The sequence below is a fragment of the Filicampus tigris genome, chromosome 12, assembly GCF_054856515.1.
Source record: "Filicampus tigris isolate MCC_2025a chromosome 12, RoL_Ftig_1.0, whole genome shotgun sequence".
Taxonomy (NCBI): domain Eukaryota; kingdom Metazoa; phylum Chordata; class Actinopteri; order Syngnathiformes; family Syngnathidae; genus Filicampus; species Filicampus tigris.
Window position 1 is genome coordinate 14,110,747 of NC_141228.1, and position 22,969 is coordinate 14,133,715.

At 40.7% G+C, this 22,969-nt stretch overlaps 1 protein-coding gene and 1 long non-coding RNA gene across 2 annotated transcripts in view; both read right to left on the reverse strand.

The window, feature by feature from the left end:
* Positions 1-1,207: 1,207 nt before the first annotated feature.
* On the reverse strand, positions 1,208-3,368 carry LOC147138621 (Rieske domain-containing protein). Its single transcript, XM_086047798.1, has 3 exons — positions 3,014-3,368; positions 2,290-2,405; positions 1,208-2,094 (listed from the first exon to the last, which is right to left on the reverse strand). The coding sequence occupies exons 1-3, from the start codon at positions 3,201-3,203 to the stop codon at positions 1,996-1,998; spliced, it is 405 nt and encodes a 134-aa protein (XP_085903924.1). The 5' UTR covers positions 3,204-3,368; the 3' UTR covers positions 1,208-1,995.
* A 7,515-nt stretch (positions 3,369-10,883) lies between these two features.
* LOC147138622 (uncharacterized) overlaps positions 10,884-22,969 on the reverse strand; it is a 79,675-nt gene continuing 67,589 nt past the window's right edge. Inside the window, exons 4-5 of the long non-coding RNA XR_015089045.1 lie at positions 11,691-11,880; positions 10,884-11,028 (exon numbers count right to left, since the gene is read on the reverse strand). This is a non-coding gene — a long non-coding RNA (uncharacterized LOC147138622). The remainder of the gene's footprint in view (positions 11,029-11,690; positions 11,881-22,969) is intronic.

Sequence of the window (22,969 nt, forward strand, 5' to 3'; positions counted from 1 at the left end):
CTTTCCCAACTTTAACCTGCTATGTTTAATTAACACAGTTGACTTTACCTGAAGTGTCTGCTGTTTGGACCTACACATTTGCAAAACACTAAGCGAGGAATTGACACTGTCTATGGGGAGCCTGGTAGTTAGCAAGCTAGCTGGTGGCTAGTACTTATCGTCAAGGTTTGGAAAGCCCCCATGAGGACTCAGTGGGCTGCATTCAAGACATTCATCAAGACAAGAGGCTTTAAGATATACATTGGAGGCTCAAACATGTAGGGAAGTGTAGGCATAAGAAAGATGGCAGAAGTAGAGGTACTGGATTGAGAGTTTAGCGGGGTGTGGTTTTAGCACATTCAGTAGACACGGCCAAAGTGTTTAAGCATGCAAACAACGGCTTGAATTTCTCACAATTTTCAAAATGTTATATACTTGGCCATTTCATTTCAATTTGGCGGCCTTTTTAACGATACTCTTCTCTGTGGTGTGTCAAATTTAAAACACTATTTTATTTCTTCAATAGAAAATTACAGGACAGAATGCACCAACACTAGCTGGGTTTACTGTCAGGATACAGAAAGGGTTGCCTGGCTTAAAAACGTTGTGAAAGGCAATAAAAAAAAGAAACTAAAATGTATTAAAATCACTTTTGTTCTACACACAAAATTAAACACCATGTCTGTTGTGAGTACCCATCAGGGTGATGAGTAATAAAGCCCATTGCAAGACTTCAAATGTGCACTCAAGTGAGGTTTAACCAGTAAAATTATGATCCTAATAAAATTTCCCATCATGGAGCAAAGGCACCAACACCTACGTGACTGGGCGGCTGTGCCGCTGCCAGGAAATGGAGCTTACAAAAAATATAGCAACAGCACCCGCTGCTACGGATTCAACAAAATTACACACGCACACACACAGCTAGAAAAACAAATATTTCTTCAGTCAATGATTCATTTGATGTTGAGAATCTTCCTGTGGCGCCTTTCACACCAGCCTTCCATCTCACTGCATCAGTAGAACGGCGAAAATCTTTTAAAAAGTCAATTTTCAATGACACAGACCCTTATCTTGGCCAGTTTTGAAGGGGACATATCGCTTTGCGACGTCAGTGCATGACTTCTGTAAAGGCCACTGGTCTTTCAGTAAAAGCTAATAAGTGAGTAGTGTGATCATTGTACCTGTAAGTACAGAGACGGTCCCAGTTACAGCAAATGTCCATTCATCACATATCAAATCATTTATTTTATCTGAAAGATAAAATACACACAGGTGTTTGTCCTTTTAATAATAATCGTGCAAATTATTTGCTCGTAAAATCACAATGAAGATTACCACCTGCTCTAGAGCAATGCATGATACACTCATACATCTTCAGTTTAATGTGAATGCAACAAAACATGCATATTCGGATCAATAAAGACTCTGAATGACCATATATCAATATGCGCTGTGATTAACTGGCGACTAGTCCAGGGTCTAACTCAACTCTACCCCAAAAGTTAGCAGGGATAGTTTCCAGCTCACCCACACTCCAAGGATTGATGGGTACACACACACTCACCCAGAATAAACTCTAACCTCAGTATTAGGTAGCTGAGGCAGTTACGGGCCACATAAGAGCTATAAACGCATATCATCAATTGGAAAAACAATTTTGAATCCACATAGTTTGTGTCAGTCGAGAACAGTAAAATATTTTTCTTCTGCATATAGTTCCAAGTTTTGTTCAAGTTTTTTTTTTCTTCAAGTTTAACAAAAGGTTTGTCTGTCCATGTGAAATAATGTCCTGATGTCTCCTTCAGACAATAGCCTGATATCATCATTGTCTGACTTCACTTGCAATCAAAGTACAAAGTCTGAGCAACTGACAGATAAGGCTCAGCAATGCTTTCAGATGGCTGGGCTTTGCAGGGAAAATAAATATAAAAAGCCCCGAATGTGCTCGCTACCGGCAGGACGTCCCGTAATCAGCAACTTGGCATCCCGGCCAGGGGTATAGAAGGTTGAAGCTCAGCTCTTGTGATGGACAGGAAACGGCTGCAAGGAGAGACAGCTTGCATGCTTCACGTACACGTCACCGTCCTCCAGCTTGACTTCATGCACATGTTGCTGAACCAGTGGAAAAATGAAGACTTCAGACCATCAATAGTACTTCTGACAGCTGTCCTCAGGTGCATCCTAGCAAGCTTTTATGTGTCATGCACCAAAATTCCGTGCATAATAATCGAGCATGTGCAACATTTATAGGGTTCAAACAATGCAGAAAAAAATTTGCTCTAGGCTCATCTCGCTTTCATCACTGACCTTCAATGATGTCCCCGACTTCCCGGTCCTTAGGTCAAAGTCGTAGTCATGCCACGGACAGAAGACCCGCAAAAGTCCATCGGCCTCCTCAATGTCCCCCTCACACAGTGGACCTCCTGAGAAACACAAGAGATGGTCACAGGCAACCATAGTGCTTTATTATTTCCAATAACCATCACTAGCGCAAGTAGTAAAACTTAAACTGTACTGGACCTTCAGCTCACACCGAAATGATGACCAGTATTTTCTAATTCACTTTGCCTTGTGTTGTTTTCATTGTGGAGACTACTGGAACAATCAATCATCTACAAAATTTTGGTAATGTAAAGAAAAGACAACACAGAGTGATGCCCGAGATGTTGAATTTTTTTTTTTTTTTACTCCTATTTGAGGACTTTAATTCTGAATTGCTGTGAAGCATTTCGACATACAGATGATTTCAAGGAGATTTTACTTTGAAATGTCACATCAGAATGAAATAACACTCGTGGTGTCTTATGTCATAATGTGGTCCGCCGTCTGTCAGAGTGGAGTGCATTTTAATGAACTGTATTAAAATGGAAATGACCGTTTAATAACGTCTAATGTCTCGCCGAAACGTCATATTTTACTTTGAAATCCGTTTTGGCAACGGGAAAAGGAAAGCATAGCATGACTACCCCGCTCTAACCACGGTGGGGCTTAGAAAACGAGGTTTTTTTATTTATTTATTTTTTTATTTTACCGGAGTGTGCACAGCGGGCATCCATGGCGAAGAACTCCCCCTTGACGAAGAAGAGGCACACGTCCGACTGCCGGCCGAGGGACGAATACATGAGGCGACATTTCTTGCCTGAAAGCTCCGAGGCTGCGCCGATGTGTCTCCACTCGACGCCCCCTTCGGTTCCATCGCCTTCTCTCGAGGATGAAGCCATTAAAAATCGACGTCACTTGCCTCCCAAATGTTTAATGTCGCCGTAATCTGTATTTCCACAGCCGTTTGTCGTGTTTTGTTGTTTACGTCTTCCATGTTTTACGGGCGACTGTCACGCCACGGCATTTCCCTTTCCTCACGCGTGCACGCGCACGGTGCATGTGGTTATATTTCCTGTCCATCACTTTGGTTTCATGGATGTTGATATGCGTATATGAACATATATACTGAGTTTGAGTATTGGAAAATTAAAAAAAAAAAAAAAAAAGCTGAAATAATGATTACATAAAAGTTAGATAAAAATTGTACTGGAGAGAATGTTTGACAACAAATGATGATTAAATGATTAATTGCGTAATGCACTTGGGATGAAAATAGAGCCCCTTATGTCCAAATTGTTTGACTGGGCAGGGGTGGAAGAGTTCAGCATGCATCAGCATGGTATCATATGTGAGTGAACCCTAAAAACAACAATGTCAAACTTCCTTCGTGGAGTTAACAAATGAAAAGTACAATTTCATTCGGTTGAGCGCAGACCTCTCCCAAGGGCAAGCCAAAATGAGTTTCCACCTTTTGCATATGTCTGAGTTGTGTCATTACCATTCATTCTGTGAGAAATCGAAGTTCAGTGGCCAGACGTGACCTCTTTGATGGAGGTAATGATCAATAGATACAAACCCCCTGACTGCAGCACTTTGGGAAACAGCTGGTGCAGAAATCAAAGCAAGCATTAGCCAAAACAAGCGCTCAAGCGGCCCTTCGCACGCCCGCCGCCGCTCACAACCCAAACGCTGTTCATAAGTGCACATGTTGCGCTATTACACCCACACAAACCCTTTCCTGTTCCTTGGTGGAGGTCGGCCTGTGACACAGAAAGGCTTTCCCAGTGACTGGCCCGGATGCCAAAGAGTGAGGGAAAAGTGGAAACATTAGTTATGCAAAATGTAATTGTGGATGTACAAACATAAAGCCCGTTATTGTTTTGTTGAAGACAGGTTCGCGTTTGAGGGAGTTTAACTTTCCACAGTGCAGTTGTTTTGGAGCTCTGCATCTCAGCCAGCCGGCACTTCTGTTGAGCCTCACTGTCAAACTTGTTCTGTGACTGGGAAAACATTTTTTTCCAAATAATACTTGACCCAATAGATCAAAAGTAACCTCAGGAAGATGCAGCCTATTAAAGTAAATGAGCCATGTGAGATAAAATCAACCACTTTAATCTTCCTTTACATGCAATAAATCGTTTTTAATCCGTTTTTACTCGTTTCTCCACCACAAATGTGTTTGGTGTTGGTGGCCAGAGTGCAGGCCCGTCCACAAGTGCCAAGGCAGCTGTCAGCAGACTGATGCATAACAGAGAGCGCTTGTTTGGACTGCAAGAAAGCAACTCGTGTAGCTTGAGTGCAGTCAAATTTGAATGCTGCTTCAATAAGGAGCATGCTGACGTGGTCAACCAGTCACACTGTGAAATGGATAACATCGATATAATATTGAAGGAATAAAACAACTATAATGACACTCAATAAAAGCACAGTTATTGGATATAGTTATGATTTTGGCGCTGATTGAGTAACACTGAGATGAATAGTTTGTAAAATATGGAAATTGCTTTTTTCATACTGCACAGAGTGGTGGAGGCTCCAAAATTGAACACAATCACCTCCTGGGCTCTGATCAACCTGATTTGTTCGGATTTAAAAGATATCTTCCCTTCATCTTCTTTTTTTTTTAAATAATGTGTTCCAGGCCCAAACGGTTGCTATAACAGCACGCTTATTAACTATAAGTAAGGACAAGGTTTAAATACACATTTTAACATTCCAAACTGCCATCTAAGTGTGAAAATAACTTTTGTGACACGCGCTTATAAAATAAAATAAACAAAAACTACTCATCCTTTGATGAATGCAATGTACTGTATTTGAAAAATAGCTGTTCGCTGAATGGTCTTTTTAGTATTATTTTATTATTTTTTGTATTATTTATGATCAGTCTAACTAGAATAAATTAACCAATTTTTTAATAAAATAAATGTTTTTTATTCTGCCAAAACATTTGTTTTTATTTGACAGTGTTATTTACAATAAATCAACTGACATAAATGAATGAGAAATCAATTAAAAAAAATAGTACATGCATTTTGATTATCCAATTTTACCCCCCCCCCCCAAAAAAAAAAAAAACTAAATTCCATCCATCCATTCTGTGCTGCTAATCCTCAATTGGAATACGGGTGAGCTGGATCCTTTCCCAGCTGACTCAAGAGGCAGTTTACATCCTAGACTGATCACCGACCAATCAAAGGGAAAAAGGTTAAAATAAAACAATAAACATTACAGAATGAAAAATGCAAACGCTCGGTGGCCACAATTACACATTTAAAAATACAATCAATTCTATTCAATTCCATGGACTGAATATTTGGTATTTTTGGATCTCATAAAGTGTTTCTTGATGTTGAGTGTTTGTGAATATTTTCAATTCCAGCTAATGTTGACATCTGAATCTTGGCTTTCCAGTGAAGTGGAGTGAAATATCCCCGAGTCAGTTAGTCAAGAGTGAGACACAAATCACTGTGACACACCGCATGTCTGCAGAAAAGCCTCGGAAAAAACAGAAGCTCTGACAAATAATGAAAAATAGATCTTTCACGCAGTTCATAGAGCCCTGCTCGATTTGGAAAAGCACCGGACGTGTTTATTTTCATGCAGTATATGCAGCCAAGTATTACGTTAAGATGTCATTAAACTAATCGAGGGGAACCGAGCGAAGAAAAAATACCTAAATTGTTCTCGTCGACATTTTGCAAACATGCTGTGCGCTAAATGATATGGGTGTTCAGACAGATAACAAAAACCGTTGAACTAAAATAAAGATCGGAGCAATGCTGGTGTTGTGGAAAATATCAATCACCACATGCTGGAGGGAAATAATAAAACAAAAATATATTACGGACATCCCGGAATGATCACTGGAGCGCTGTGCAACTACTTGCGGTTATACGAGTTGTCGACAAGCCATTTAGTTTGTAGTGATGACAGAAAATTGTGCCTGATGTCATCACTTAGTTGACGATAACAACAAAGCAACCACTAAGGAGTCTCTTCCCTCACTCAGAAGGGGGCATTCAAGCACAAAAAGTCCACCTTTTGCTTTTCTCCATAATTGTTCTCCCAGTCTTTGTTAATGTCACTCATTTTTACTCAAATGTTCATGGTTTTACTCCAGGCTGCACCGCTACAGTAATTCTTCTTCATCGTCATCAACGGATTTGTTGACGCACTTGCTTAGCAGTAAGCTTTTTGCTGCACTGTATTTTTAAGAGTAGGCTATATTTGACATTGTATTATAAATGGTTTTGGGTTTATAGTTGGTGGTATATTTGTGGTTTGAACAATTAATATAGGTATTTCAAATAGGTTTTAGGAGTGTCAATTATTTGCGGAAATTCGCTTATTCCCTTTCCCTGTCCACTGTAATGTCAATGGGAGTAAAGAAAGGAAGTAGAAACCTAACCAAATAAAAACAACAATCATCTAATTGACTCCTGGAGATGATCTCCAACTGATGACACTGAAGCGGTTGGCAAAAATACTTTCTTGTTATTCTTTTAGAAAAAGTGTCATAAAAAAGCCAAAGGGAAAAAGCAAACCATGCAAAAGGTAAACCTTTGATGCTGGATAAAAAGAGGGGCCATGATCTGTGTTTTTGTTGAGTAGATGTTATGCCGTCATGTTATGTCTTCTTTGTTGGTTTTTGTTTTCACCTGTTCTCGTCAGCCCGGTCCCTTGTGTCTACCAATCAGCTCCCTCAGCGCTCGTGTCTTGTCCAGGTGTCGTCAGTTTGCATGTATTTAGTTCCCTAGTTTCTTTCAAGCTTTGTCTGTTTGTTGTTTACATTGCTTTCACGTCTCCCGTCATGTTCCCTGTGTTTGTTTGCTACTTTGATCAATGAGTTGTTTTGGACTTTGTCGATTTCGTACTTTTGATTACTTTTTGAGACTCCTGCACTCCTTGCCTCTCTGCCTCACTGCACTGCGGTGGCTCCTCACGAACCCTGACATGAGGTTAACTCAGATGGTAATTCTGATCATCTTCATTTAAGAGTGCTATAAGGCGCAGCAGACATAAATTGACAACAAGATAATACGCTTTCTTGTTAACAGGAAGGGCTCAGGTGTCTTTTGCGCCGTGGTAGTTACACATCAGGAGGTCAGAAAACAGTATTACATGGTGGGAATTGTGTTTCAACCTTTTCTGCTCTCATTTTCTGCTGCTATGAAACGTCCGCAAGCAGCAGCCATCAAACACTGATAGACAAGGACAGTTCACAACATCCCGCAGCCGCAATATTAAAGTGTTGGCAGTGGTCGGAGCAGACTGAAGGTTTCCTTTTCCTTTTTTTCCCAAATACAAAGCTGCTCGAGGGAAGAAAAAAAATCAGTAAAACACGAGAATGTCGTTTGCCACTCGAAACTGGATCCCGGGTTTCGGAAAGTTGTACTAAATAGGACAATGACCAGGCATTTCCAGCTTTCAATTATGTGTCGGTTGTATGATTGATTTGGTCCATGTAAAAGGCAAATGATGTCGGGTTTTTTTCACAAATTCCCATGTCACTTGGTGAAATGTCCCACATTTGATACCCCAAGGATCAAAAATACAGCACACTTTTCATTCTGGTTTATCAGCGACATTGAAGGCAGGGGCTTTTGAGGGATGTCTTATCTCATGCAACTAAGAAGCGTTTGAACCGCACGGGCACCAGAGCAATAATACAAAAGTTGTTTTTACGGTCTGTTTACCTATGAACATTAAAGTTCATAGGTGTTCAAAGGTGTTTGTGCTTTTCTAATATAAGACTGCTCGTCTCGGATGACATGATACTGTGGAAATGCGGTAAATGATGGGATGAGGACACAAAGGTGAGTCATGTCTCTTTACTCTCCACAACAAAACTGACTGTCAAACTACTCCCTTTCAACCCTTTCATATCTATAATCCCTTTGAACTCAGAAACATGTACATAAAACTCATTCTCCTCCCTTAAAGGTACCCCTGGTGAATGTCTCGCCCTTGTCGGTTACCACAATACAATGTATAAAAAAAGTAAGTCCACTTTGGGTGTCATTGTCTCCCATTAGCCAAAGAAGTGACCGGCTCACTTAAGAGAAAGGTCCGGGCTCCCAACTTTTACAACAACTACATTCGGTGTAATGGTGAATTGTTGTAAAGAAAATATTGCTCTATGTGAAAACCGCCCCATGATGCAACAAAGGCTGGTGATCGCTAATATATACTGGCTATCAGGAGCTAATGCTAATAGCTAACACTGATCTGACAGTCAACACAACAATAGGCTTTGACATGATCATGTTTCCGTGCAGCCTGAATGCCAGTGGAGAGAAAGAAAAATGACAGATCTTTGCCCGGGTAGCTACCAATTCATGTGAATTTGGAAAGTATTATACAAAAAAAAAAAAAAAAAAAGATTACATCACACTAGGGCCAAAATTTAAACTGCTTGCCTATAAACCGATTTTCACACATCGGCAGCTTCCAAAAAATGTACTTGGTTGTGTAATTTTACACTTGATGATTGCAGGCACTCGGGAGACCCAAATCTGTCAGCCAGAAGAAATGGCTTGATTACTGCCTTGAAATGTTAGCGAACGCATACACTTCAACATTTCCTCTCCTCCAAGTCAGTCCAATCAACCTGTCAGCATATGTCAGTCTTTTTCTCTTCCTTGTTAACAATCCTTACCACTTCTGATCTTCAAGGGTTTGTGTTGAAAGGCCACAGATCTCTGGAAATGTCATCCAGCTGGGAGTTTTGCAGTATAGCCCAAATTAAGGGCATTCTGCTCACACACACCCAGAGAAGAGAATATGGGTGTGAGGCTGCAAAATTCAAATGTATTTTCCAAACACTGTTGCTAAGTGAAGTATAGCTGACTGGACTCGCACGAATCTTAAACCACAGAATGCTTTTCCTCCGACTAACATGTGCGGGAACGATATAAAATTGCCCCGGTGGCACGCGTAGGGCACGGCACCCATATGTTGGATCACTCGCTACATTCCGCCATCCGTCCATAACTTCCACCGGACGTGTGTCTGCAAGAGACATCGGATGCTGCGTGCTTCTTATGATTGTGTAAAAATGCACGATACATCTTGTTCCTCATACACAGGGTGAAAATGTCGACAAGAGGGTTTGAAAGAAGCCTGGAATGATCCAGTAATGATGTGATTAAATTGGCATAACTCATGCCTTGTCTTGTTTCATGATGAAATCAAAAGACTTGGCCACCGATGACGAGCATAGTCGATGAAATATTGAGTGAAAGGAAACTTCCTTTCGGTATGGAGTCGTGGATGACTCTCTTGCACATTCCTGATTTAATCAGACGGGATTAGCTCTCTGAAAATAAGGTTAATCAACTAGAAATTCCCACAACCTTACCCCTAACCACTGGTTATGTTGAACAACCCTTTGAATATATACAATAAATTCTTTAGGTGAGTCAGCTATGGAACGACAGAACCCGGGGGCTCTGATGACAGGGGCTTCAAAGCAGGAGGGTCGTGACTGAAATCCACCAGGAACAGACAGGAATTCCATGGTAAAACTAGAACGCAGATGCCCTAATATCGTAGGTGGGAACTCGAGGGAACCTTTACCCAACGGTCAGAAGTTAATCTAAAGGGTGAGTGAGTAAGAAAAATGTAGGAATGTGGCCTCACAGTAGACTAAGACTACAAAGTCTCAAGGGAGAGGTGTCCGATGTTAGTAAAACCATGTGTACGGCATTCTGTTCAATGGGAAACCTTCAACAGATGGGTTGATGCCAGGCCAGGAAGAGGCTGATGGTGTCGAATTAAAGAGACCCAAGAAAATATATAAAAACAAATAGCGTTTGTATCCGTAAACTTTGGGGCGATGGGTACAAAGCTGTGCATCCATTCAAGTAGGGTGACCAACCATAGAGGACAAGAAGAATCCCTGCAATACTTCAATACTGACATGTTCATCATAATCACCAGTGATGCAAGTAATCATGTTGCGGTTAGCAGAGCGTGACATTGTTCAATTTGGCTGGATAAACTGAAGATGGCATTTAACGCCTCTGACACAAATCTACTGCAGAGAACAGACTGAAGACGCCACTTACATGATTCACGGATTCAAGTGCTACAAAATGCTAATTTCTATTAAAGCTCTGAAAATAAAGGAGATTATCTGCGGATGGAACATAAAAGGAGCCGGCGCAAACTGATTTTTTTGCTTCAAGCCTCGGTTTTATAGAAGATCTTATTTTTACTCTCATGGTTACGTCAAGCCTCGGTAATCTGCATTTGTCCCACAGCAGCGCTATTAACTGTACTTCCTGACCTCCGGTTACAGAGGAAGGCCATAATATGAGAGAATATTACAGTCTAGGGCACGGGAGATCCGAGGCTTTCTGACAAGGTAAACAAGAATTTCATCTGGGCATGTCCTTTTTTTTTTTATTAGACGCAGGCAATAAAAGAGTATTTGATTGGAGGTACCTTCTTGGCTATAAGTTTTTGCGACGTTTCCGTTATTGCTGAGATGGAGGGGACCGTAGCATTTACCTATAGATCATCATTATCCGTTATATCTTTTGCTTGAGCCTGTCCCGTTGAATTTTAGGACTGGAGCGAAGAGAGGCCAGGAACACTTGATACTCCATGAAAGCAGAGATGGAATCCACGCTGGCTCACCGCGTCCAACCACATCACAGCCCCTCCAGCCAGGCCGTCTCAGTGTGGGACTTAATGGGAATGAGGGGATCCATCCGTCTGGGAAAGCGAATTATCAGATGCAAAAGCTTGTTTTGGGGTTCACTCGGGTCTAACACATTTAATACAGTTCTTTTATTATTCTGCTTCTGTCAGATATCAGTCAAAGCGTTATCAGTGTTGTCAATCACGGATGTATATTAGTTTGGCTGCTTCGGCACAACCAATGTGAATCACAGTCTGTATTGTGAAAATCGTTTTACTGAGCTAAGCGCGTACAAACATTCCAACTAACTGCCAAGGCTTATTGTGGAAAGAGTGAGTGCAGCTGCCCTCTCTTTTTCTCTTTCCACAGTCTGTATTTTTCATTGGTACCAACCACCTTCTTCATCTACACAATGTGTGCACAGCCATTTGGCCTTGTCAATTAGTGTGCGAATTTGTGTATGCGGCAAATGCAGTGGACCTGGAAAGTGTTTTCAAAAAGAGGTTCATCTACTTTGGTTTGGCGAGCCTCAGTTCCAAACAAACAGCACAATCAAAGACGAGTTTGTTTTATCCAAAGCAAACGTCCCAAGTGTGAACACAGCTTTATATTCAGGGGATGCAGTCGTCTGTAGTTTGAGTGTCGCATCTGGGAAAGTTCTGTCTGATACTTGCAATTCTGATAACTTACATGTGGACGATGTGGGTCAGGGCAAGGGCTACCTGGTTGGAATTACCTTTGCGTGGCTCGGGGTATCCTCGGTGTCATTCTAGAATTTCCTTCAAATGGTGAGGTAAGCAGCATTGGAGCCACAGCTCGACTCCTAACGAGGTGGCGCGTGGCTTTCCATAGTCAGGCCGGAGGGGCAACAGGCTCCAGTCCACGGAAGTTGGAAAAGTGAAGGAAAGGGATCCCAGTGTCTGGTTCTTGAACATATGTCATCAACAATTCCAGAAAGAATGCACAATAAGGAGTTGGAATATGATTCTCCTCGGATTACAACACAGTGGTCACACTTGGTTTATTATTAACAGGCTAAGATTGTTCTAGTGGCTGCAACACCTTGTATGCTTGATGATTCTGAGTGTAGGAAGTGAATGAATAAACCCAATTATTCTAATGAATACCCATCCATCCATCATCTGTTTATCCTGATCCGGTCACAGGGAGCTGGGGCCAATCCAAGTTGACTTCAAATTTAAGAGAGGAAATCAACCCAAACACATTTTTTTCAAGAATATGTTCCCAGAAACACGGCATTCTGACTAATATTGCGTTTGTGGAAAATGCGTTAAGCAGAAAAATCCACCCCTTTTTAGCCATCTCATGGGGCGGCCATTTTGTCACTTCTGTCGACTGAAAATGACATCACAACTACTCAAGGCTCAAGTAACGACTAATCACGGATCAGCTTCAGAAAATAGGTCAGTCGTGAATGGTTGTTACCTGAGCCCTGAGCAGTTGTGATGTCATTTTCAGTCGACAGACGTGACAAAATGCCCGCCCCTAGAGATGGCTAAAAACGGGTGGATTAACTCTTATTCCACAAACGCAATATTTATCAGAATGCCTTGTTTCAACTAGTGGGCTTGCAAAGAACATATTCTTGAAAAAAATACGTTTGGGTTGACCTTCACTTTAAGTGATACTGCTTTTATACAACAATTCTACATGTGCCATTTTTTTGTTGACATTAATAAACAACAAATATTTCATTTGTTAGTTTATTTATTCACTTATTCACCCTGCCAACAAAAAATTGTTCTGCAACTTCTTCCATTATTAGTACAACCAGTCTGAGTCACGAGTCTGTCAACAGTCGCTTTGGCCGATGAGGTCGTTTTGTATCAACTGGCTGACAGCAAACTGTTAAATGTGTTGTTTCGCTCAACCGCTTATGTATTTCAGCATTCCAATCTAGGTTAACAGCATATTCTTGTGCCTCCCGTTTTTGCCATCTTTATGCTGATCCACAAGATACCAACACTGTTTTAGCATTAAGTACCGGTACCGTATTTTTCAGACTATAATTCACACATTTTTTTACATAGTTTGGCTCGTCTTTGGACATACTCAGGTACGAAGTATATTAAAATTAGAGCTTGGACTGGCACCCAAAATCCCTGTACAATAATCATGTTGACTTTCTTTTGCCGGTTGGCAAATGTTTAACAAATTTGCACGATGAATTTGCTGAATGTGTGCTTCATGCATGCGGTTGTCTTAAATTGCAAAAAGGCACCTTTATTTCAAGAGCTGCAGTTCTAACCCTCTCTATTCGTCCCAAATAGCTTCCCCCAAGACTGAATATCCTATTTTTCCATGGTTACTCAACAAGGGCTGTAATATCTTTCAATGACATTTTATCCCTTTCCCCCCTGCTGTATACCAAAAGGTTATAACAGAACTATAATCTAGCATTTGTATGACAAAAAACACAATCACTGTGACAATTATGACTAACAAATGAATCCTTTCAGGCTCATTTAAATTCTTACATCACAGCTCTTGTGGTTGACCTGGTGCTGTATTTCGCAATATGTTTTTTCAGGTCATCTGTAATACAATGACTACTGTGTAACCTTCAAAAGAATGTCAAGGGCAGCCTGCGTGAGACGTGAGGCATGAATCATTGTTCTGAGGCGAGAGCTTAGTGCAGTATGTGGTTCAAAGCAAAAACTGGTTCCAAGCGAACCTATGAGGGCACTTGAGGCTGGTCAGGTTGCACCAGATAATGCACACTTACTTACGGAGCAGTGTGCAATACCGGTATCAGGGATGGTGCATTAAAGTCATTAGATGAATCATCTTTTTAGAATTGGAATGGTTGAGCAGGACGCAGGTCTTGTATGTATATATGTGTAAATACTGCATATATATATATATATAAATATATATATGATTGATCAGTTGGTATATAGGCAGGTGTACATCAACATCTGGCAAACTAATGTTATTCATTTAAAAAAAAAAAAAAAGTTATTCATTCACCGAAAAGCTATAAATAAAATCAAAACTCAAGTCATGGTTGATTAAGTGGATGAAGTACAAAATCCATGAAGATTATTATCCTATCCAGAAAGACTTGTAGTATATCGCTTCAACTTCAACAGCCACCATCACTCCCCAAAGAGTGTTTATTTGTTCTCATGCGTACAACGTATGTTTAGTTTGTGCACACCAGGGGGACTGATAGGAATACCATCCCCATCATCTTTTTTCTTGAGCTCAAGGCTACACTTCATTGACTTCTCACGCTCCCTCCTGGTGACTCCCTCATCTTTCCAAGTGTCCACACAACAAAATAGTTGTGATGGCTTTCTTGTTTTAAGCAGCCAGATGGAGTCAGGGCCAGGTCAGTTAACAGCGGGGCGGGAAATGAAAAATTTGTCTGACTACGTGGGTGACATCAGGCCAGGAAAGAGAAAATGCAGGCTTGCAATGTTTCTACGTGTACAATATAACCAGATCCATTTCAAAAGCTTTATAAAATAATGATGCCATTACAGCAGACATGGGCAAAGTATGGCCTACGGCAATATTTTTTGCATTAATTAAGGCATTTCTTCATATAAAATCTGTTAGCTATAATGTTTTTATTTATGTTTTATTCATTTATCTGATTGCTGATTTCAAAATGGAACTGCGGGCCAGAATATCGGTCTTGAGCAGCGCATACCGCTGCTCGACCCACCAGGAAATCACATGGTGTTTCAGATTATACACTCCTGCATATATGAATTGTGATACATACACACAAACAGGGCTCGACGACCACAAAAAAAATCAGCCTTGGCATTTTTGGCTTAGACCAACCTGCGCGCATGAGTACACACGCACTTGAGCACAAACATGTACACATATATATGTATACACGCATATGTACACGCTCTTGTATACCAGCGTATACAAGCAACCAGTTTAACTGAGAAGTAACATATATTTTCTAAGGAATATGTACTATGCAGGCCCACTATAGTTGAAACACAGCATTCTGGTTAATATTGTGTTTGAGTTAAGCAACAAAATCCACCTGTTTTTAGCCATTTCTGGCGGCGGCCATTTTGTGACTTCTGTCGACTGGAAATGACATCACACACCATCAGGGCTTAGATAGCAACCAATCATAGCTTAGCTTCAGAAAATAGTTGAGCCGTGATCGGTCGTTATCTAAGCCCTGAGGGTCTGTGTTTCAGTCGACAGAAGTCACAAAATGACCACCCCCTAATGGCTAGAAACAGGTGGATTTTGATGCTTAACTCATATTTCATATTAATCATATTGTCTTGTTTCTACTAGTAGGCCTGTATAGAACATATTCTTGAAAAAAATATATGTTTGGGTTGACTTCCACTTTAATTCTTCACAATTCTAAGATGAAGGTGTTGAGCAAAGTTCTAGAAGTGCGTATTTTATTTGTTTGTGCATTTTATTTAATGAAACCATGACTGTGGATGGTATGATAAACAATGACTTCTCAGCCGTGTTGTGTGTCTAAATCTTTATCCATATAGATTTATAATACTGGCAAATTCAGTATTAAGGATGTAAAATTACAACAATGTACATACATGATGCACAGACCTTTGACGTAGCAAAATACTCTCACATAAACACACTGCTCTCCCTCGTGTAATCACCGCTGTCGGGAACGATCGGTGAATCAGCACTCATCTGTTTTCTCACTTGAAAAATCCGTATTAATCACTAATGCGTGTGTCTGACTCTTCCTCTATCTTTATTTGGGTTACTTAAGACACACCCGCTATTGTATCTGACCCATCCTCCAAATATCTGTTTTTCCCTAATGCCAAATACCACATATACCACTTGTTCTTTTTCCATCTGGTGCAAGCGATCAATAGAGTGAACATAGGGGGAGTTGAGCAACGGGAAGCTTCGCCCCCAATAAAAAAAAGACAAAAAAGGAAAAATAACTGCATAAGTCAATAAATGGGAACGTCCAAAAAGGTTTTACTATTTCATCCGGCCACAGTGGCAAAATAGGCTGTTGAATCAGCTGAGGTCAGTGCGTATTAAATGTGTGGGTGTCAAAGCAGACGCAATAAATCAATGGTGACTTTACAGACAGCCAAAAGCTGCTGCATAGCCATTTGTTTAGTCACAGAAAATACTCTTTTAAAGACTGCGCGGTTAACATTAATAAAAACTGACCAAAACCTGCGTGCACTCACATTGGCCTTTACAAACATAATAATGCTCAGGTGTGATTAACAATACAGTGGAACTTCTAAAGTTCAGTGCAATTTGTTCCATGACGGCAGTTGACTTTTAACTGTTCTAGTTTCAAAACAAATTTCCCCATGAACATATTTTGAATTAATCTGTTCCATTGTCAAAACAGCATAGTCCATCCATCAATTTTCTATACCACTCATCCAGCAGTTAAGATCCATATGTCCTTTAATCACAAAAAGTGATTGTTATAGAAACAAGAAGGAGAACTAAGAACACTTTGGCATTTTAATATTACCGGTATTGTAAAAGACCACTAGGGAAAACCAAGACGTCTTTTTGGTCTATACCTCGCAAGGCAGAGGAAAATTTGCATCAAACTGCCACGCACAATGCCGTCTACAAGGTCGTCTGACTAACACGGAAGGTACTGTCACACTAACCCTAAAAAAAGAGTATACAATTGGTCACAAGTCCGCTGATAGTGTAGTGGTACACACGCCCGAGTTGTGTGCGGGCAGCGTGGGATCGATTCCCGCTCAGTGACAGTGTCTATGTGTGCCCTGCGACTGGCTGGCGACCAGTCCGGGGTGTAGTCTGCCTTTGCCCGTTGACGGCTGGGATAGGCTCCAGCAACTCCCCGCGACCCTGTATAGGATAAGCGGTTTGGAAAATGACATGACATGACAATTGGTCACAGGTACGTGCAAAATAACCTTGAGTAATGGACCAATGGCTGCTTCACCAAATCCAACGACAATTTTCTTTCTAGTTTATCCCTTAAAAGTAGGGACGGGTGAGTACCAACATCAGGTATCGGCATCGGGTTGATACTGGCCTTATTTTTAGGTATTGGGCACTTGTAGAGGCTGCCGATACCAAAGAAAATCTGACATGGAGTAATCAGTAGTTGGCGCTATACTGCGGCGGTTTGACACAGTTTTAGTGGCAAAGCGTAGCGGTTAGGTATCTCCGGACTGGACGTCAGGAACAAGGGCAAAGAGAAGCTGTACATGTGCATGGTTAGCTCAGCTGGTTAGCGCGTGGTGCTGATAATGCCAAGGTCATGGGTTTGACCCCCATCTGCTTATCAAATTTCTCCATTGCGGGACTAATAAAGTTTGTCTTATCGTACAGCTGTATGGATGCTACAAACATATGGAAATGCTTATATAAAATCTATACAATAACAAATGGCTGCTGTCACACTTACACCAAAAATAAGCTATCTCGTGATCACAAACAATTGTTTACTGTTATTTGAAACACATATGTGAAAATAACCTCGGCCAATTAACCGCATGCTGCCTCACCGTGTCAGGCAACGAAGACATTCATATCTGATCTCATGTAGTACTGTGCTCTGGTAAATTTCCATTACAGAGATCATCAAAAATTTCAAAGTCTCATTTTGGCAAAGCATCGGAAGCTGGAAGAAGATCACTTAAAGATTTTAGCTGCTTGAGCGCTGAAAAAAAGCACGCACTGATCACTTTGACCTCATCTGCATTGGCTATCTTGTGTTGGACAAACACACACAGACACACACGCATACACACCCACACAAAATAATTTTAGTGGACTGGTAGGGAGGGGGGGTGTTGTTTAAGCAGCCAAATCCTCCTTAGTCCGGTGGCTTCATGGGGACTACAGTGAAGATCTTTCGCAATTAGATGAGCCATCCTTGAAAATCGTACATCTTCAATCAATTTTGAGGTTGTGATATAGTTGTGGACAGAAAAAAACCCCAACTGCATCTTGAGATGGACCACCATGTAAGTCATGTTGTTTTTATTCTGTATCGTATTCCCTTGTTGAAATGTATGCTGAAGAGCACAAACTTTTAGTTGCTTGTGTCACATTTCGCACCAAAAAGTGTTTTGTCGGGAAAAACACTCCCATGTTATTATAGCGGTTTAAACGTGATACATCTACAAAAAAAATGAATCCCATGTCTAACGCAGCATATGTTTTTTGAATTGAGTGGGTTAGAAAAACACAAGTGGAGCTAATTTATGTAGTTCAAGGCTCAAATTATTTGTCTAGCTCTGTTACTTGAGGAAAGCATCCATTTTGTTAATATGATGCTTGCTGTCTGACAGAACCTTTTCATTTAGTTGGTGTTGTGTGATTTGACATAAAACAGAAGTTAGGAATAATTGTAGTTTTTTTGGAACCCCTGGTGTTATGAAATGTAACAACTTTATTTTTTTAAAGTATCAGTTTTAATATTAAGATGTTTGTCTGACAGCAAATCTTCCAACTTAACTTACAGATTCTATACATACTTTTTTTTTTAGGGGAAAAAATGGTATGGTGATGCTTGCCTTAAAGCATATTTGTTATTTAATCACTAGTTTATGATTGACCTGAAGCACAATTTACCCTTAAAGTGGGAAGCCAAGTCAAAATTGTTCCTTTAAAATAATATGTTTTATGCGGCCACACTCATCTAAACATGGCATTGTGATTAATATGACATATGTGGAATATGATTTATGTAGCAAAATTCACCCATTTTTATATCGGGGGGCGTCAATTTTACCACTTTTGCCACTTACTGTCGACTGAAAATGACATCACAGTGCCTAAGGATGTCATTTTCAGTAGTAGGGGCACGTAGAACATGTTATTGTTAAGAACATTTTTTACCTAACTTCCCCTTTGAAACTGCTGGGTCATAAAAACAAATAAAGAAAATATTTGTTTTATACCATAAAGTGTACAAAATACCCCAGAAAGTTGGGACAAATTAACCCCAGTAGCGGGTCGGTCCAATTTTTTATCCAAACTTGGTTATTTTTGGCCCAGCAGTCTGAAGAGTGTTAGGACTAATGAGGTTTTTTTTTTTGCAAACAACCTGATTTTTGCACCCCAGCAACCCGTTGAGTTTTGAAGCTTAATCGAAATGAAGCTACTTTTAGTTGTCTGCTTGTTAAATATAAAGACGAATATGGGCATATATTACCAATAGCATTAGCACTGATGCTCGCGCTAAAATGAGATATGTCCCGGCTGGTCCACTGATATGATCCATGCAGTGGATAAAGAACGTCTACACACCCCTGTTTGAATGCCATCTTTTTGTAAGTGTATCAATCTATCCATCCGCCCATCCAGCCATCCATTCAATTAGTTCTTGGGCATACTTCCTTCACTTTCCTCTTTAGCGGCCAAAATCTATGCCTCATAGTTTATAAATCTGGAGATTGACTTTGCACATCTAAAATCTTCCATTGCTTTCATCAGATGAATCTATGCATGACATTATTGCTATAGCTGAAGGCAAAGGACACAGTTGGTCCATTGCCAATGTATGCAATGCAAAGTGTCTAGAAGGTTACTGGGAAAAAAAGAAGCACAAATTCAAGATTAAATTGGTCTACGCAGTCTATGGCCTTACTTGGACCAGACGTATTTTATTGCAATCACAGGTGCACCTGAGAATGTGTTCACTCTGCATACACAATTTCTGCAGGCATCCAGAGCCAGCGCCATTTGAGCGGCCACACTTTTCCAGATGGGAAATTATGGCAACAGTAACCTTAAATAAAAAAAAATAAAAAAAATCAACAAAGGAATGACTCTGTATTTGCGCAGCTTTTTCAAGCTACATGTTGTGGAAAATGGTGGTCAGCATCTAAACATGGTTTGTTTCAAGCCTTCAGTTCTTGGCAGCGTCCACGATAAGGATCCAGGTTTGCTTTTTACACGTGAGGCGAAAAGAAAGCACAGATGTGCACTCACGCCGTCTCCACAAATTAAATTGTCAGCGCTTATTGCGTCATTTTTTTTTTGCGCCTGACCGCAAAAGCCCGCGTTGGTCCAAGTCTCCTTGTCAACTTTGAGATGGTAATAAAGATACAAGTTTGTTGTGGTCCGTGTTGCCGCTCACGTGTGGAAAATGTTTTATGGCTCTATAGGAATGAAGGCTGTGACGTCGCTTGGCCAAATCTGTTGCATCAAATTCAAGAAAGTGGCTAAAACATATCGGAAAGTTTATTTGTGCTTTGTATGATTTAATAGTAGACAAGCAGCAGTTAGACATTTTTTTAATTCATCCATCCATTTTCTATGGTGCTGTCCTTTTAGGTTCATGGTTGAGCTAGAGTCTGTTCCAGCTAAGTGGCCACGTGAAGCGACGTACACCGCCTAGAAATTCATCCATCACAATAAAGTATTTTTAACCCAAAAAGTATTAAAAACGATTGTGGATTTCATATTCACAAATTGCATCTTTATTCCATATACTGTATAACAGTATAATCCATCCATTTTACATTGCGCTTGTCCCCCATCTGGGGCGCTAGTAAGCTGGAACCTTTGACTGCTTTGATACTTCCATCTTCATGATGAAAAGCATCACACTGCACTTTTTCCCTATACTGCATCTTCCTCAGCTGACACTGACAGCAGTGCGACTGCTACTGGCAAGAGGGTCTGGCTCTTGCTGTTGTTGGTTAGTCAACAAGTTTGTTTTGAAACCTTCCTCCTGATTTATGTCTGTAAATGCACCGTGAGAGGATGGAATAGTCCATTGCATGAAAAGGGCGGTGGGGGGTTATGGGTGACGTGCGCTCGAAGCAATCATGATAGATTAACTATTTTTGATGCGGGGTTAAGTGGATAAATTAATGCTAAAACAAAAATAATGAGTCTAAATAAAATAAAACTGTTGGGGCCCCAGGCAAATGTTTTTGTTTTCCTGATGGTAAGCCCACCCCTAGCATCCATGCTGACGGCACTGTAAAAAACTGTTTTGGGATAAAACAGTACATTTATGTTGGGAGAACTTTAAAATATTAATTATTGACACTTATGGCAACAATGTTAGTTAGCACAAAACGATTTTCTGAGTTGTTTTTAGTTGTATTCCAACATATTTTTTTCAAGAATATGTTCTATTCAGGCCCACTAGTTGAAACAAGGCATTCTAATAAATACTGCGTTTGTGAAATAAGAGTTAATCCACCCGTTTTTAGCCATCTCTGGGGGCGGCCATTTTGTCACATCTGTCGACTGGTAACGACCAATCACGGCTCAACTTCAGAAAGCAGGTCAGCCGTGATTGGTCGTTACCTGAGCCCTGAGCAGTTGTGATGTCTTTTTCAGTCGACTGAAGTGACAAAATGGCCGCCCCCTGAGATGGCTAAAAACAAGTGGATTTTGCGGCTTAACTCCTATTCCACAAAAGCAATATTAATCAGAATGCCGTGTTTCAACTAGTGGGCCTGCTGGGAACATATTCTTGAAAAAAATGTGTTTGGGTCGATTTCCACATTAAAGAATGTATTTATAAGCAGTTGTGAATGAAATAAACACCATTAATACTTACAACAGGCAGTGGCAGCTATACATGAACAAATAATTAAACTCAATTTGGCAATGCCTTAAAAGTAGGTCAGTGTCATTTAGCGTCACATAATTGGGCCGACAAACGACTGCAGTTAAGTAGAAGGCCCTCTATGTGTTTGTGAGCGGTGCCTGCCCACTCGCTGACTTCAGTCTGGGAAACGTTCTCCCGTTCCACCCGAAGCCGATGACGCGTGGCCATCACAGACGCTGAGCTACGGTCTCGGAATCCAGACTCGTCGTGTCCTTTGTGTGAACAGGAAGTGCTTCTGTTTGGCAGCCCGGGGGCCCGCTCAGCACGCCCACCAAGCCTTCGTGCTATGAGACCATTTACATCGCATGCTATCCGTGATTGCCTGAGGAACATTTTGTGTGTTTGTTGTTGTGTGTGCAGGGGGGAGTTGTAAGGCTCTTACTCTTGCTTCGGATTCAGACAACTATTTCTTCCTATAATTTCTAGCTTTCCCAGTGGTGAATTGGTTTTAGTTTGTGACAACTCTTAATTTGCCAACTTTTCCATTGAACTGTTGATCAAATCAAACAAAAACTATTAAATCAATAAAATGAACAAGTCTTTCTGTGAAAGAAAAAAAGATTTTTTGTGAAATGTTACATTATTGCAAATTTCTGCTTTGACTTGCGAACAAAAAATTGAGATACGGATGCTGCATGGTGGTAGTGAATGCAACTCAACTCATTTCACAACAAACAGCTATTTGACAGACGGGGGAAAAAAACAGCTTCAAGATGTGAACTGCCACTCGCAATTGAAATTTACAGTCAAACTAAACATCAGACAAAAAGAATTACATGTTGTGTAATTAAAACAACCACATAATTTGGCCTTTGAACATCTGTTTATCTTAATGCTAACAAAAACAAAGTCCATTTTCATGGATGGGCTAATGACTACCATAGGTATCAGAGTTGTAAGCCTTTAAGTCAATAGTTTTTGAACACAAAAAGTGGAGCAACTTGTATACAGATAATATAACAATACTCACAGGCCTATCTTCTTAATCCTCTGTGAAGAACGACATATATTGCAACAGCTTCCTGAGCAGATGTAACCATCTCCTTCATGTATCTGTGTGTCTGTATCACACTGCTCTCTGGTGGACAAGGTGCGCACACCAGAAGGTGTTTCTGGTAAAGGCCCCCATTCTACCAGTCTTGGTAGTACTTTGCCTCGCCCTGTGATTCCCATTACTACCCTGCACTCCAGGAGCTCACCTCCCTTTGTACGCCCCCACCTCCTCCTCATGCTTCTTCCCCCTTTTTGCCTCTCACAAAGACAAACTTTCCAACAAAATGAATCGACCACCACTTTCCAAAAAGATGCTACATATCACAAGCGAAATGCCACATATGTTTGTATTACTACAACTTTTTGTAAGTAGCCAACTTGATTCCCAGGCTTCATTCCAGTCATCCAAATTCAGCTTTTTTTTTTACAACCCAAAAGTG

Coding starts and splice junctions, on each gene's coding strand:
- LOC147138621 (XM_086047798.1), bottom strand. CDS start 3,203: ATGGCTTCATCCTCGAGAGAAGGCGATGGAACCGAAGGGGGCGTCGAG. Junction 2,406..3,013: donor TGCCCGCTGTGCACACTCCG/GTAAAATAAAAA, acceptor TGTGTTTCTCAG/GAGGTCCACTGTGTGAGGGG. Junction 2,095..2,289: donor AGTCGGGGACATCATTGAAG/GTCAGTGATGAA, acceptor CCACTGGTTCAG/CAACATGTGCATGAAGTCAA.